This window comes from Macrosteles quadrilineatus, unplaced genomic scaffold (genome assembly GCF_028750875.1).
Source record: "Macrosteles quadrilineatus isolate MER2022 unplaced genomic scaffold, UCM_ALF_1.0 Scaffold_1__1_contigs__length_201487025, whole genome shotgun sequence".
Classification (NCBI taxonomy): Eukaryota; Metazoa; Arthropoda; class Insecta; order Hemiptera; family Cicadellidae; genus Macrosteles; species Macrosteles quadrilineatus.
In genome coordinates, this window is record NW_026542594.1 from 46,287,053 (window position 1) to 46,303,851 (window position 16,799).

The 16,799-nt window shown below is 32.7% G+C and overlaps 2 protein-coding genes and 1 long non-coding RNA gene across 3 annotated transcripts; all 3 read right to left on the bottom strand.

The window, feature by feature from the left end:
* Positions 1-895: 895 nt before the first annotated feature.
* Positions 896-5,821, bottom strand: LOC128982905 (uncharacterized). Its single transcript, XR_008489758.1, has 3 exons — positions 5,684-5,821; positions 3,993-4,124; positions 896-971 (listed from the first exon to the last, which is right to left on the bottom strand). It is a non-coding gene; the product is annotated as an uncharacterized LOC128982905 (long non-coding RNA).
* A 509-nt stretch (positions 5,822-6,330) lies between these two features.
* On the bottom strand, positions 6,331-8,850 carry LOC128996575 (uncharacterized protein K02A2.6-like). The gene has a single exon (XM_054421973.1). It carries the CDS (start codon positions 8,848-8,850, stop codon positions 6,331-6,333), a length of 2,520 nt encoding a protein of 839 aa, XP_054277948.1.
* Positions 8,851-9,869: 1,019 nt separating this feature from the next.
* LOC128996586 (uncharacterized) lies at positions 9,870-12,178 on the bottom strand. The gene is made up of 4 exons (XM_054421985.1): positions 12,099-12,178; positions 11,186-11,308; positions 10,581-10,700; positions 9,870-9,904 (listed from the first exon to the last, which is right to left on the bottom strand). Exons 1-4 carry the CDS (start codon positions 12,139-12,141, stop codon positions 9,870-9,872), a joined length of 321 nt encoding a protein of 106 aa, XP_054277960.1. The 5' UTR covers positions 12,142-12,178.
* Positions 12,179-16,799: the final 4,621 nt, after the last annotated feature.

Genomic DNA, 16,799 nt, shown 5'->3' on the forward strand with positions numbered 1-16,799 from the left:
TATAATTATAGTTTCAAAATAATATATACAAATAAAGTAAAATGATATATATCTTGATCCCTATTATAGTCTATATTTATTATTATGTAAAAAAAACATCTTTAAGAAAAGCTATTGTTAAAACTATTGTAGCTGTTTGACAATTTGTATAACAATTGTGTTTTAAAATACTTAGTTTAATTGTTAATAAGTTTTTATCATTTAAATTAGTAAAAGTTGTATAAAAATTTTGGTTTTAGCAAAATTTCTATATAGGAAATAAGCTAATATATTATAATAGGACCTAGAACCAATTTTATTTTGATAACCCTAGAGGCTACCAACATAGCTGAACCAAGAGTTTTATAAAGTAAAACAGGGTTTTAACCTAAAAAATAATTTAGTAGATTAAAACATTATTGTGTGCCAAATAGTTACTTCTATTTTATTTTTATGGAGAAAATTGTAAACTGTTATAGTTTGCTTATATCATTCTATACAATTAAAGTTAAAAACACTTTTATTACTCTCTGCTGTAGCAACCCTAAGCATTTGTTAAATTTAATGTTATTTAAATTAGGGATAAATATTTTTAGTGAAAATATAAGTTAAAATTTGCTTAGTTTTAACTGGGCAAATAACTTAGTCAGGGATGGGTTAACTAGTTAAATGTATGTTTTTTATGTAAAATATATGTGTGGGGATTTAGTGGACCCTAAAATAAAAAAGCAGGTACCTAAAAATATTTGTGATATCTGTTTTTATATGGTTATATAAAATTATGATCCTGCTATAAACTTAAACCTGTGTCACCTAAGTGAAATTATATTTTATAAATTTACCAATTTTCTACTATATATGCTTCTATCCCTTCGTCTTCTTCTGAGCCTTCTTCTTCTTCTTCTAGCTCGTGGTTGCAGGTGTCTATATATTCTCTGAACTGTCCATAATGGACAGTCAGGACCTCCTCCTCTGAAGCTAGCTCTTGACATCTATAAATTATATAAAAGAATATTAAATCAGCATAAAGTTAAAAACCTTTAAGAAATAAATTTTAAAAACTAAGTTTAAAGATACGTACTGGCAACAAAAGGGAAGCCAACTATCCCAGAGGTACTCAAATGAGCAGCAAAAGACGCTGCGGCGACAGCTCCAACAGTCTTTAGTGTTGAGCATCTTGTTAGAGAATGATGATAGTGACAGATAATATTGCTTTGAAGAGGAGGGGAAATAGTGACAGATAATACTGTCTTAGGGAGGAGGTGGAAAATGTGGTTAACTCGATCGTTCCCTCCCTCCAAGCATATATATATATAAGGTACATTGGCTATGCTGATTATTGTTATGTTAGTTTTCATCATAGGTAATATGATGTTCCTTTTCTTCATACTACTTGAATTGAGACTACTAGTCAGCTCTGCAGCAGTTGATGAAAATCTGCCCCCAAATGGTCAAGTAAGTAGTACTATATAATTATACAACTTTAGATGAATAATTAAAATCAGCTTTGTGTTTTTTAAATAAATATATTTATTATAAAACAATTATTTATTTTTAATTAGGAAAAGCTTTTTGTTAGTGTTTTTTTTTATCAAATGAATATGTTTTTATAGGATAGGGCAACAATAGAAGGAGATACAAGAGGCGAAAGAGAACAATTAATTTTGGAAACTGTAAGTAAACTATTATTCATCTTTATCTATATTTGTTGTATACACATATACTATTATGTTTTACTATTTAACCTAAAAAACCTAACTGTAAACAATTTTTGTTGTCGCTTAAGCTGATTTTATAAATATAAAAACAAATATAATAAACTGCACCCTATCGGTAATTTTAATGTATATCATAGAACCAACTTTTACCAATAGCTTACTTTAAATATTCATAAAATTTTGCCTATATGTTAATTAGGGCTGTGAGCTAAATTATAGTTTAATTTGATAGTTAATTCATAACTTTTGTATAAATATATATTTGTTATTACAGTGGGGCGGTGGTTTGGAGACCTTTTTGGATCAATATCCCTACAATGCTGACTTGGAACATTACTTCATTAATGTGCATGGGGATGTCCTTTCCTTTGTCACATTAGACTATAATAATCTAGACCTAATACCACCTATACCTATGGGCTTCTGGACAATTTCTGAGTTATGTAGGTCTCTATGTAGTTTAAGTACCTCTAATAGTAGTAGTAGTAGTTTGTCTAATTCTTTATTTTTAATCTATATATGTATGGTTTTTTAGGAATATGCTCAAAATAGGATTCAAGATATGTGGTCGATTAGCAACCCTCCCGAACAGACTGGAGTCCATATCATAGAGTCATCACAAGAATATCCTAATCTTGTCTGGACTTTACTTCGATTAATGGTAGGTTTTACCATAGACTAACCAACACAAATAAACTTCTTTTCCCATTATCAGCATATTTTTTGTGTTTAGTTTATATAAATAACACAAAGGCACTAGTATCTATAAAACTTTGTTTCCGTTATTTTAGGGGTAATTTCTTTATTTGTGCTTTACTGCTTGGTTATATAACTAGAGGACAAGTTATTGTTTATAGTTAGATCATATTATTTGGTTAAACAAATGGTTGTAATAACTGTTATAAACAAAAAACAACCTCTATATAAACCATACATAAACTAACAATACAATTGTCTTCAGCTGTTCTATAAAGATGAGAAATCTACTAAGAGAGTATGTTTTATCTATGGTTTTACTTAAAAATATATAATCACTAGCTGTGTAATATAAGGCTTTTATAGTATTTAGTTAGAAATCTTTTTATATATATATATAAAAAAAAGATTAATTATCTGTATCTACTAGTTAACCCTAATATATCCTATCACATAAGATGCATTTTAACAAAATTAAATCACCAGTGGTGACAAATAAAACATAATAGGCCTACTTTTATTTTTATTATCAGTTTTATCTATCAATTATATACCAAATCTTGACTAAAAATGCTTATTTAAAAATATAATTTCCCACCTATATACAACACTATTTCAATGTCTTTTTCCTGGTTATCAGAAATCAAAAACCCAAAAGATAAAAAGTTTATGATTTTATCCGATATACAGACAAAACTCTAATTTTATTTATATAGATAATGTGTCTCTTTTAAAAAGTATTTTTTATTAATCATAATATGTTTTTTATAGAGAAACGGTGCATCTATAACTCTTTATGAAGAACGTCAACTGCTTGCAAGACCTAATGTTCGGCAAGCACCTATATCAAGAAGGATTGTGCTATGGAGACAGATAGTTTTTTTCAAAACGATCTTGGCCATCTTCTCATTTTAGAAGCTAACCCGCTTTTACCGCCTCGCTCCCCGCCACATGTATTAAGCAACTTTTATCCAATTACCTGGGTAAGCTATATAACTTGAATATATATAATTTGATTTTTACAATATATCAAGATTAAGTATTTTTGTCACCTCTCATATCTTAAACTTTACTCTAAATCAAATATATTTTACTAAACCTTTTATTTAGACAGATTTTACACAAGAGCTTTAAGAATTTGTTTTTAGTTTTGATGACTATAGTGAGGTGATTAAGTTAACTCTTTAAAAGTTATTAGTATTTATAATTTAAGCAACAAACATATTTATAATCTATATAAATAATATGTTGCAAACTAGTCTTATACTCTTAGGCTCTGCTCTAGCTGTTTTAAAAGTTTCTAGATTATTGTTTATATTTTAATCAGCTATATAATTTAATTATTTGTTTTTTAGCAAACGGCGCAACAACTAGTACATGAAATACAAATACAAGGAGCAGGTCCCTCTAATTGTATAGTTATCATACATGAAAACATTGATGGATATAATTGGCAATTTATCAGAATGTATACATCTCAAGACAACCCTATTTGGGCTTGGCAAACAACAACAAGGCGTTTTACAGCTAATACAAACTGGATACACATAAATGACCATATCTATGACTATTTAGTAACTCCTATACAAAACAACTCACCAGCTAGTTCACCATCAAGCCCAAATTCAAGCATCATAGATTCACCACCTTCAAGCCCTGGATCTGTAGTTCCACCAAGTCAGAGTTCAAGAGATTCCTTCTTTCAAGATGATCTTGATATTCTAAGATCAGCTGTAAGTATATTTATAGATTAGAATTAGTTAGAGTTTGTTAAACAAGATTTTAAATTCTACTTATTTTAATAGCCTTTTTCTATTACAAACCAATCACAAAGTTCTACATTTCAAACGAGTTCTATTTATCTCAACTATACTATATATATATATATATATACTTGATCATAGTTTGTGATTTAATTTTTATTTATAAGAGAGCCTTATAATTTCAGAAACAAATTATAATAGAAAGCTACAACATATAATGTTAAGCATGATTAAACACACAGGTGTATATATTTAGACTACACAGAGATTCCTAACCAACAAAAATGTTTTGACAAAAAAATTCTTTTAGAGTTATATAATATTACTAGTTCAAATAGGGTAGTAATATTATTTCCTTCCATTTACAGAGTAGACAAAATGAACAAAGAAGAGCTATAAATAATGTAAGTTATAGTTTTCCTTATATAATACATATCTTAGATATTAAATAATCCTAGGTATATAACAGAGTTTTATTTTATGATAAAAAATATTAAAACTTTAATTTTAGTTTAAGGTTGTAATTTTGAAAAAGTCTAGCAACCAACAGATGAGTTGATTTCAATAATAGTTAAACTAACAGTTAGTTATTATTATTCTATTTTTTAATAAGCTTTATTTTTACAGATATCTGAGAGTTCTTCACCACCACCCACTAGACGTAGGCGGCTAAATACAGAACGAGTGCTTTTACCCCGTGGAGACTCAGTAAGAAATATTTTAAAAGAAGTATTTAAAAAGTCCAAAAATATACAAGCAAAAACAATACAACAAATATTTACTAGGATTATATTATAACTATTTTATGTTTCAGATTAACAGATCAAATGACTTTGGCCTTTGGTTCGTACACACAACAGGGATAGTTCTCCACATTTTTCCGGTAAAATACATTTCAAATATTTTTAAAACAATATTAAAATATAATTTATATTATATATGTTTATACTGTATATCATTATTTAGCTAAGATTGTGTTTCAGGAAGAAGTTATAGCTAGACTTGCTATACCCACCAACTTCCGACAAGTAGACCGAGAATATGCCGAGAGGTGTGTAAGCGAGCTTTATATAACAGCTTCGCAGGAGCTGTTAGTTGAGGATTATTATATAACTTCAAGGATTAACGATGTTACCTGTGTTCTACGAATTCTAATGGTGAGTTATATAGAGACAAAGAAATTCTTATAGTTTAAGGAGTTTTATACCTATTTACATTTTAAATTATTTGTTTCAGAGAGATGGTGTGTTTTATGAGAGAGACTTATCAAGCCTCCCTTCAGCTTCAATCCCTATTCCTGGGTTTCCACATGAAGAAATTACAAATATGATAATGCTAGAGCCTTCAAGTTTTCTACGAATTTTTTCGTCAGAACATGTAGGTAGCATTACCTGAACAATTTAATATTATTTTAATAACACCCCGCCTATTACTAATACTAATTTTATTTTCAACAGCTCTCACCGACAATAGTTTCTGTTGTTAGACCCTCATTAGTAGTGCCTCCTATTACACCTCATTCAATACCTTCAACTTCAGCTGTAGCCCAGGCATCTTCAACTGATGGAATTTGGCTATCTGTAGATAGGTCGTCGTCTAATACACGGGCTAATGTTACAATGCGGCGAGCAATGACTGCTGAATTAGCTGGTCCGTCCCAACCTTCTAGACGAGTAAACCCTATAGTAAGTATTTTAACATTACAAGACAAATAAGAGTAATACTAATAGCCTATAAAAACAAACTCAACATACTTTTTATTTTACTAATGTAGTTAGATAATTACCAAAGAAGTTAGATAATTATCAATCACCTTCAAGTCAAACCTGCTATATTTAGTAGCATTTAATGGTAAAGTTAAGCCCTCTTTTAGCTGTTTTTAACATCAGATAGATAAATTATCATTTGTTTTACATTTATTATAAACATCCATTACTACTACATATTTAACATTCTTTTATGCTCAACAATAAGGTTCCGTTTAATAAAACATACTTGTATAAACTGTAGTGTTATCGCAAGTTAAATTAAAATATAGTTTTAATAAGACAAATACTTTATTAGGTAGCTTTTACAATAAACCCCATTCAGAATGTTTACTAACAAAAACTAAACAAATAATATTCTAACATCATATGTTTTCAAACACATATGAATAACAACACATCTCCCCTTTAAAGATCGAACCTCCGGGTAGGTTTGAATTGTCTTGTTGATCTTCTTAGATTCGCTAAAGGATTTGTCTGCGATGGTTCTGATCTTCTCAGGTTTTCTGAGGGACTGGTCTGCAGTGCTGGTTGATCAGAAGGCATAGTAGTGCTAAATCTTTGCAGTGATCTTCTGTTCCTCCGCAAACAACCATCTTGCGTTTGAATTATATAGGATCGAGGTGCAGGATGTTTGTTTAATATAGTTCCTTCTTGATTCCTGTCCTTTATATGGACTTGAGCTCCATCAGGTAGAGTAGGCAATTCTGTGGCTCTATGTCTTTTGTCAAAATAAATCTTTTGACGATCAATTCTTGCTTCTTCCTTTTCCCTTAACTTTTCAGTGTCTACCAGATAGGGTATTAGTTGATCAGACATTATCGGAACATAAGTGCGGATCCTTCTCCCGAAAAGTAATTCCGCTGGACTTTTCCCATTTTCCAGAGGGGTTGCTCTTAACATAAGTAGCATTTTGTAGGGATCATCACTTTTTTCTAAGTGGTACTTAAAGTTTTTTACTTGCGCTTCTATGAAGCCGTTGCTTTGTGGAAATTTTGGGCTTGATGTAATCAATTTAAATCCATAATCACGACCAAGTTGTTTGAATTGACAGCAGTCAAATTGAGAACCACAGTCTGCTCTCACTGTCTCAGGTACACCATGACGTGCGAAGATGGACTTTGTATATGTCACAATAGTGCCCATTTTTAAGTCATTTAGTCTAGCAATCTCCATAAACCTGGAATAATAGTCTGAGATTAAGAGATACCAGTGACCTTTGCACTTCAGCAAATCGGCACCCACTATTTGCCAAGGTCTATCCGGATAAGGGGTTGGTATCAGCGGCTCTGCTCTCGTAGCGCGATTTTCTGCACATGTCTTGCAATTTTCTACTAGTTCTTTGATTTGTTGAGAAAGACGAGGCCACCACACAGTCAATTTTGCAAAAGATCTACATTTTGTTATGCCTTGATGTCCTTCATGAATACTTCTTAGTACATTAGCTCTTAGAGAATTTGGTATTATAATACGACTTCCAAAGAGAAGTATACCATTTTGCTCACTTATATCTTCTCTATGATACCAGTAGGGCAATACATCCTCTGGAATCTTAGATTTTTCTGGCCAACCTTTCACACAATACTGTGACACATGTTTTAGAGTTTCATCCTTCATAGTTTCTTGATTTATTTCTCGCAACCTTTCATCCGAAACTGATGGTAGAGTAGTGTCAATGTTTTGTATATAAGCAAGGATTTCCTCTGTAAGTTCCCATTCCTCTTCAGAGTTCTCTGTGTCTCGAGACAGTGCATCAGCCAAAATCAACTGTTTACCGGGCGTGTAGGTAATGTCATACGTATATCTCATTAGTCGGAGTCGTATTCTCTGAAGCCTGGGAGTAATATTGTCCAAGTCTTTTATCTTGAATATGGAGAGCAAGGGCTTATGGTCTGTCTCAATATGCAAATGCAACCCTAAAATGAGGTGTTCAAACCGTTCACACCCCCAAGCAATCGCTAGAGCTTCTTTTTCTATTTGAGCCCAATTACGTTCGGCTGATGACAAACTTCTAGAAGCATAGGCCACCGGACGTTTAGTTCCATCTTCTTGAAGCTGAAGTAGTGTAACTCCAATACCGTATGACGAGGAATTCGCTGAGAGGAAGGTTTCTTTAGAAATGCTGTATAAAGCGAGACACGGTTCGGACATCAATGACAGTTTAATCTTTTCCAAAGCTTGGTCTTGATCAGGCCCCCAAACAAATTCTGTATTTCTTTGCAGTAAAGCATGTAGTGGATGAACTATGGTCGACAAATTACGAATAAACTTGGCTACGTAATTGACAACACCTAGAATTCTCCTTAGTTCTTTAACATTAGTTGGCGTCTTGAGTTTTTGGATAGCCTCAACACGAGAGGGATCTGGCTTAATACCATTTTTAGTTACAAGGTGGCCTAGTAAACTGATACTGTCATGCCGGAACACACATTTTGATCTATTAAGTGTCCAGCCCTTTTCCTGGAGCCTACACAAAACACGATGTAAATTTTTGTCATGTTCTTCCATATCTTTCCCGTATATAGTTATGTCATCGAAATGGCAAACAACACCTTGAAGGCCTTCAAGTGATTCAGACATTTGACGCTGGAATACTTCTGAACCAGTGGAAATCCCGAAAGGAAGTCGTAAAAATCTGAACCTTCCAAAAGGTGTGATGAAAGTAGTCAAATATGAAGCTTCTTCTGTTATGGGTATTTGCCAATAACCCGAGTTAGCATCTAGTTTCGAGAACACCTTAGCACCATCTAATTGTCCCAGAGTGTAGTCTACAGAGGGCACAGGATATAGTTCTCGTTTAACACTCTCATTAAGTTTAGTAAAATCTACGCAAAGTCTTATTGAATTGTCCTTTTTAGGGACAATGACAAGAGGTGAACACCAGTCAGTCGGAGTGTCTACTCTCACGATAACACCTTTATCCAACATTGCATCTAGTTCTTTTTTTACAGCATCTTTATAGGGTAGGGGAACACGCCTTGGAACTTTGAGAGAGTACGGTTCAGTGTTTGGCTTTAATTTTATATTATAATGAGCTTTTGTATCACCAAGACCGCTGAAAAGTTTAGGGTATGATGTAAAAGGATCAAATGAGCCAGTTGAGTTGACTCGAAACATCCTTTTAACTAGACCCAATTTTTCACTAACTTCATTGCTCAAAAGGGTTCTATCAGCACCAGATATTACATAAAACTGAGACTTACAATATTGATTCTTGTACTGTATTGTACCCTCGAATACGCCTAAGATATTAAGGACAGATCCGTCAGGCCCAATTAAAGCTTTGTTACTTGAATTTAGTGGGTACATAAATAATTTTAACTTATAGAGTGATTGGGGCAAGACACAAACGTCAGCTCCAGTGTCTATCTTCGCTTGAATACATACTCCATTTAGTTTAACTTCAGCAGACCATTTTGCTTTAGGATTCTTTTGAGGATTAACAGACCCCACAAATTTGTCACTCTTAATAACTTCATCTTGAAGAGGGTTTGAGTTTATTTCCTTGACATTTTTGAACTGGCAACATTTAGCAAAATGGCCCTTCCTGTTACAGTTTCGACAGAAAATATTCCGGGCAGGACATTTTGGTCGTTCATGTTGAGCGTTACCACACCACTGGCATTGATTATAGTAATTGGTACTGGACGCTTTGGAATCAACTGGAGGTCTCTGAGCAAATTTAGTGCCCCAAGTCCTTGAAGTGACTTTATCTGCAGTTAGTGCATGTTCAGAAGACCCGGACCTCATCAATGATTGTTGCATTTTAACCGATTCGGCTTGCTTAACATTTGAGACAGCAGAATTAAGGGTTAGATCTGCATTCATTTGTAGTTTTTCAGATAAACTTTTGTCTCTAATCGCTACAACAAGTTGATCTCGTATAGCCTCATCTTTATAAGAAGCAGGAAAATCGCATCTAGAAGCCATCTCATGAAGATCATGAATCAAGCTCTCAACACGCTCTTCCTCATGTTGAACCCTAGTATGAAACATGTACCTCTCATAGATTACATTTTTAGAAGGAGCGAAATAGGTATCAAATTTTTTTAAAACAGTTTTGAAACTTTTACATTCCTCAGATGTCAAATTAAATGATTCAAATATGCTTTCGGCCTTTTCGCCCATCATATATAGTAAGGTGTTTACCTGATATGGTTCGTCTTCATTGGTGAGCCCAGATACCGCATGAAAGCGCAAGAAACGGGTTTTCCATTTAGACCAGTTTTCTCCTTTAAAATCAAAATGTTCTGGGGTAGGAACACTAAAACTTTTCATCTTCATGTACTGTATATTGCTAAAACAATAAAAAGCCCGCTGCCACCATGTAGTGTTATCGCAAGTTAAATTAAAATATAGTTTTAATAAGACAAATACTTTATTAGGTAGCTTTTACAATAAACCCCATTCAGAATGTTTACTAACAAAAACTAAACAAATAATATTCTAACATCATATGTTTTCAAACACATATGAATAACAACACATAAACAAGTACAAATTATTATAGTATTTTAACAAAATCAATTCAATTAACTCGACATACTTTTTATTTTTACTGATGTAGTTAGGTAATTACTACCTAAGCTATTACTAATACTTATTTTATTTTCAATAGCCATCTCCTGATATAGCTAATATCATTAGACCTACAATACCTTCAACTTCAGCTATATCCCAAACACCTTCAACAGTGAATACTCCAGCTGATGTTGCTAGACAGCGGCCAACAGCTGATGAGTTAGCCGGTCCATCCCAACCTTCTAGACGTGTAAACCCTATAGTAAGTATTTTAACATTACAAGACATATAAGTGTAATACTAATAGCCTGTAAGAACAAACTCAAAATCAAATCATTCAACTCAACATACTTTTTATTTTACTAATGTAGTTAGATAATTACCAAAGTAGTTAGATAATTATCAATCACCTTCAAGTCAAACCTGCTATATTTAGTAGCATTTAATGGTAAAGTTAAGTCTTCTTTTAACATCTGTTTATTTCACATTTATTATAACATCCATTACTACTACATATTTAACATTCTTTTATGCTCAACAATAAGGTTCCGTTTAATAAAACATACTTGTATAAACAAGTACAAATTATTATAATATTTTAACAAAATCAAATCAATTAACTCGACATACTTTTTATTTTTACTGATGTAATTAAGTAATTACTACCTAGGCTATTACTAATACTTATTTTGTTTTCAATAGCCATCTCCTGATATAGCTAATATCGTTAGACCTACAATACCTTCAACTTCAGCTATATCCCAAACACCTTCAACAGTGAATACTCCAGCTGATGTTGCTAGGCAGCAGACAGCAACAACTACTGAATTAGCCAGTCCATCACAATCTCCCCAACATATACAACCTGTAATAAGTATTTTAACATTACAAGACATATAAGTGTAATACTAATAGCCTGTAAGAACAAACTCAAAATCAAATCATTCAACTCAACATACTTTTTATTTTTGCTGATATAGTTAGGTAATTACTTCAATGGTTTTAACTCTACTAAACATATTAGCTTCCTAAGCTTGCTTTAGTTACTAATGATAAACTTCTTAATATATACAACAAATAAAAGTGTTGAGATACACTTACAGCTATTAGATTTGTTCTGTTATTTATCTCTTTTTAAAGATTTAAAAAATAAAAACACCACATTTATCAAACTTATTAATCTTTATAGCTATTAATCTAATAAACTGTTACACTTAAATAGAGTTGCATTAATTAGTTAACTAATCACAAAGTTACTTCAACACATATATTTTTAGTTCTAATAAGTTTTACATTCCAACAGTGGGCTATACTTGGTTTATAAACCATATTATTTTCCACTTATTGGGACTTGATATAGTACTTAAACAAATATTTCACCTATACAAATCTATAAAAAGAATATTAGTTAAACACTACATCATTAAATCTACAAATGTTTATATAAATCTGTAGTATATGTTTTTATAACAGAGGTTTATTCAGTTATTTTCATTCCTTCAACAATAAACTTTAAATTAGAAAAGAAAGCTACCCTAGTTTTATATGATACAGATTAACTAGCAAATGAATAGTCCAAATATAATATTACCTACGGGCTTAATATGTTTCTATTTTTATTTATTTATAGGTTCAGAATCTTGCTTCAACTATACCTGAGACACAAGAATGTCGTGGCTGTCGGCAGAATGCTCGCATTGAAACCTTTCGCAGGAGATTGCTTCAAAGAGTAGGTGAGTGAAAATTTAAAAACGTACGTTTTCATGTCCCTGGCCTTTTACTTCGTAGCTACTGGATTTGTAGTTTATTATTATGTGTTTTAATATTTTTTGGGATGGGGGCAACATGTTACACACATTTATTTGGTTTTAAATAGGTTCTAGGTATTTTTTTCGTATTTTTAAAGTCTCGAAATTCACGACCATGACGTGTCCCTAGGGTACATTTTCCAACTTTCACGCTGTTTTTAGACTAATTATTCATGCAGCAATATATAAAGCCATATTTTTATGTCATCAATGGTTATTAAACTTACAAAAAAGGAGCATATTATAATTTTATTGTCATTGCAAACTGACTACCATGACATAATAAGTTTGTCCCTCGATTTGGCGTCACGACCATTTGGGAAAATTTTTCAACTTTGGAGCACGACAGTGGCAAGCCTGGCGTTGATGGAGTCAGTTGGTTTTAGAGACTAGTTCGGGGTGTACGTCAGGATTGTAGTGCCGATCGTTTCGAGTTGAAAGGAGGAATTACAAGATTAATACAGGAAAGGTTGTGTTTTTTGTAATTTTGGTGTGTCCATGACCGTACATAGTCATTCGATGAAGTAGACATAGTGTTAATTTTTGTTTATAAGATATTTCAATTGCTAGATTAACCTAGAAGTCCACTTTGTATCCTCGAACATGAGGTGCAGAGCTACCGCCAGAACAGAGCCAAATAACACGTAATTTCACGACCAAAGTTTCACGACCATCGCGGGTTTTTTCACGACCTATCCAGCCTTATGGATTATAGTGTGTTTGGTCGTGACAATAACTTTAATATAATTGTAATTTGAACAGTTTAGTTCAATTGAAACACATATTTTTATTATAACTAATAGTATAATTAAAGGATTGTTTAGAAAGATTTAGATTTTTTTATAAAATTCACGACCGTACCGCTTGTCCCTGACCATCACGTTTATGATTTCTGTCATAAAAATTTCAAAAATTAAAATATCGTCATATTTCAATGTTTTATACACAAAAGAAGCACGCCTCTATGCAAACATAACGATTTTTCGGGTCTCAGGTAAGTTTTTTCGGAGTTATACAAACTTAAAAAGATATTATTGGCTTTTTTTCAATTTTTTTGAGTTTTTTATTTTTTTCTAGAAAGACCAAATATACTAAAAGCTCAGTGACCTTTTTAATGTATAATGGTCATAAAAGTAAATTAGTTTATAGCAAAACATAGTTATAAAAATAATATTAACTATTTTTAATATTCATTTAAACGTATGTTATGGTCGTGACAGGATTTTGTGTTTTTCCACTAAAGATGCTCTTTTAAAAAAAAACTACCAAAGATATTGCGTTACCATGGACATTTTATGAAACTTCAAATGTTAATGAAATCAAAAAAATAATAAAAGTTTTGAAAAAAGGGGAAAAAAATTTGCAAAGTGTGTTTCTTGAAAACGTACGTTTTTAAATTTTCACTCAGGTATCCTTTAAAGAGAAATTAAGTATAAATAAATTAATATGTTTACACTAAACTTTCCACACAAAATTTTACCAGCCAACTAATTTATGGTTTATACTATTTTATATAAATAGATAAAAACATGAATTCTTGTGTAATATCTTTCAGTCTATGAATAACCCGGAATTTACCCTACCCGCTGCAGCAGCTGATAGAACACTACGGAATGAACTAATAACTATAGCCAACCTGGTGGGGCACACGGGAGGGACTAAGGCTAACATATCTTGTAGTGTCAGCGTTCGCCGCTAGAACTGCTAAGTTGAAAAAATTTAAATTAATTTTTTTTTTAGTTATAAAATTAACTTTTTAATTATAAAATATTCTTTTAAATTTATAAAATAAATTTTTAATTTTTAAAATTGAACTGTCATAGTGTAACCTAACCAACCAGACTTGCTGATAATATAAAAACTATATAAGATAAAAATCTAATTAATGATTACTTACAATTTTTAATTAATTATAAAATTAATTTTAAAACTTAGTATTATAAAAACTGTCATAACCTAACCTAACCAACCAAACTTGCTGATATGAAAAAATTGTTGACAAAAAGTTAGTGCTGCCAGCGGGATTCGAACCCGGAACCTCCTGAACACCAATCCGAAACGCTACCAACTATGCCACGAACGCCGCTGCAATCACACCGTTTCGTTACGGTAATCGTGTCGCCTCAAGAGAAGACATTAGCCACTAAAGATATGACGTCACTACACCTTTAAGCTGGGTTTTCCTAGGCGCGTAGTCGGCCAGCGGAGAGAGGAACGCGGAGAGCGGACTCAGCTTGTCTTAGGCAATTTAATGTTACTGTTTTCCTACAAGCGGAGCGGAATGCCATGTTAATTTCAATTCCGCTCTCCGCTGTCCGCTCTCTGCTGGCCGACTCCGCGCCTAGGAAAACCCAGCTTTAGCCTTAGTCCCTCCCGTGTGCCCATTCCATAGCCAACCTGGCTGGAAATACACTGGAAGGTTATTCCTATGCATGTGGACTACAGCCAGCAGTTATATCCGCTCTATGGGAGGATCTCCGTAACACTTTAGAAGGTGTATTGAGGCAGACTACCAACCAAATAGACACTATGATATCAGAACGAGTCCCACGACCATCAAATCCCCCAATTAATTCGGTAACGTGTCAAATTTGCTTGGAACATGCTCCCACAGTTGCTTTACAACCGTGTGGACATACATTGTGCCCTAATTGCGCATACAGAGTGTATAGATGCCCCTTTTGCAGAAAATTTATAGCCGATAGGCTGAATATATATTTCTCTGAGTAAAATCTACTGTTTTTATTTATCCTCAAAAACCCTGTATTGTTAATACATTTGTATTATAATACAAATTTCAAAATAGTATTAGTTTTAATAAATAGTTACTTCTAACACTTACCCATAATAGATGCTGTAACATTGATGCCATCTCTCAAACTACACTGTAGAGGTCGCTCCAATGTCATATAATCAGTTGTTACTAATTAACAGAGCATTGGTTTGAGGTCACGTAATCAACCAAGATAATAAGAATCACTGCTACATAAAAGAAAGCTCTGACAACTTAGACTAAAACATTTATACAAGATGTACATATAGTACAAGTAATACATAGTAAATCTTATATTTATACATTTATTACTATAATTATACCATCAACACTAGTACTCTAGTATAATAGACCTGTTTCACTTGTGGTTACATAAATAAATTCATATAACCCGCTAAAAATCAAACCTATGAACCTCTCACTATACAAAAAACAACCTAAAATAACTAATTTAGCATAGATTAGATGTAAGTTTAACATATGATATTTAATAGCCTTTACAAAGGCCATTTTTATACTCTATAGTAAACTTAAGCCCTCTTTCAGCTGTTTTTAATATCTGTTTGTTTTACATTTATTATACACTATAGCATATATAAAATAAAATGTTTTTTTTTACAAAGGATTAAACCTTTAAAACTCCCACTATACCTGTTCGGTATTCATATTTTTAGAGTATTTAGAAATTAATCATTATGTTAATTAAGTCACTGGTTAATTAATCATGCTAATGTGTATATAAATCACCACATTTATTGTAATATTATTTAGTCTCAGTAACAATTTATTGTAAATAGACTCCCGCTTTCAATATTCAAATGAGATTGCTAAGCCTGCTCGAATTTCCCGCCACAGTAAGGCCTATTTTCCTGTACTACATACCCATGAATCACCTGACGCCGTGTTTGCTTCAATCGCATTTCCTATTGGCCATCGAATTCCTAGACCCCTCTAAACCGCAATTGCATTTTTCAAAGTGTGAAGCCGGCGATCGGCGTCTGTCTGTCCACGGTCGGCGTCCATAACTCACGGTGTATTCCGTTTCTCGTATCTCGGGACATTAATTGCCCATTTTACCTCTCTTAAACGTATTTTTAGGCTATAGATTAATTATATCTGGCCTCCCTCTCCTCTATAGTACATTTAACTATATATACATTTTAATTTCCCCCTTTTGTTTGTGATTAAATTACTTAAATTGTGATCTAGTGCTTTCAGACTCTTCAAACCTCAAGACAGTGTGTGCGCGTCCGTGTATTACTTCTAGACTTTCCGTACGTTTTCACCGCGACTTCCGCGTATTAGTGAGCTCTTTGTGATTATGAACTAGGGTGCGTTGCGTTCTCCAAAATTCTACAAAACAGAAGCACTCGGTCTAAGGACTCCGCCATCCGCCATCGCTCCACCATAGACGACGCCGCTGCCATACTCTCCACCTTTGGATAATTGGACTCAAGGTACAACCTTAAAGTTTTGTGTGTGTTTTAATTAGACTCTAAAACTAATCTCATTTGCCCCGCACAAGACATTTTATTCCATCTCGGGACCTCAGTGCCCTTCAAATTGCAGATTCGCCATTTTCTCTAATTTAATTATTTTTCTCTTGAACTATTAATTAGTTCTGGTCCTTCGAGTTATTAATTATTTTCATTTTCACCCATTACGCCCCCAACATTTGGTCCTTCGAGCCGGATTCATTGTCTAAAGTCCTGTGGTAATTAATTTCAGCCAATTTTCATCATCAACCATATTTTTAGCGATCTGCAATTTTCAAT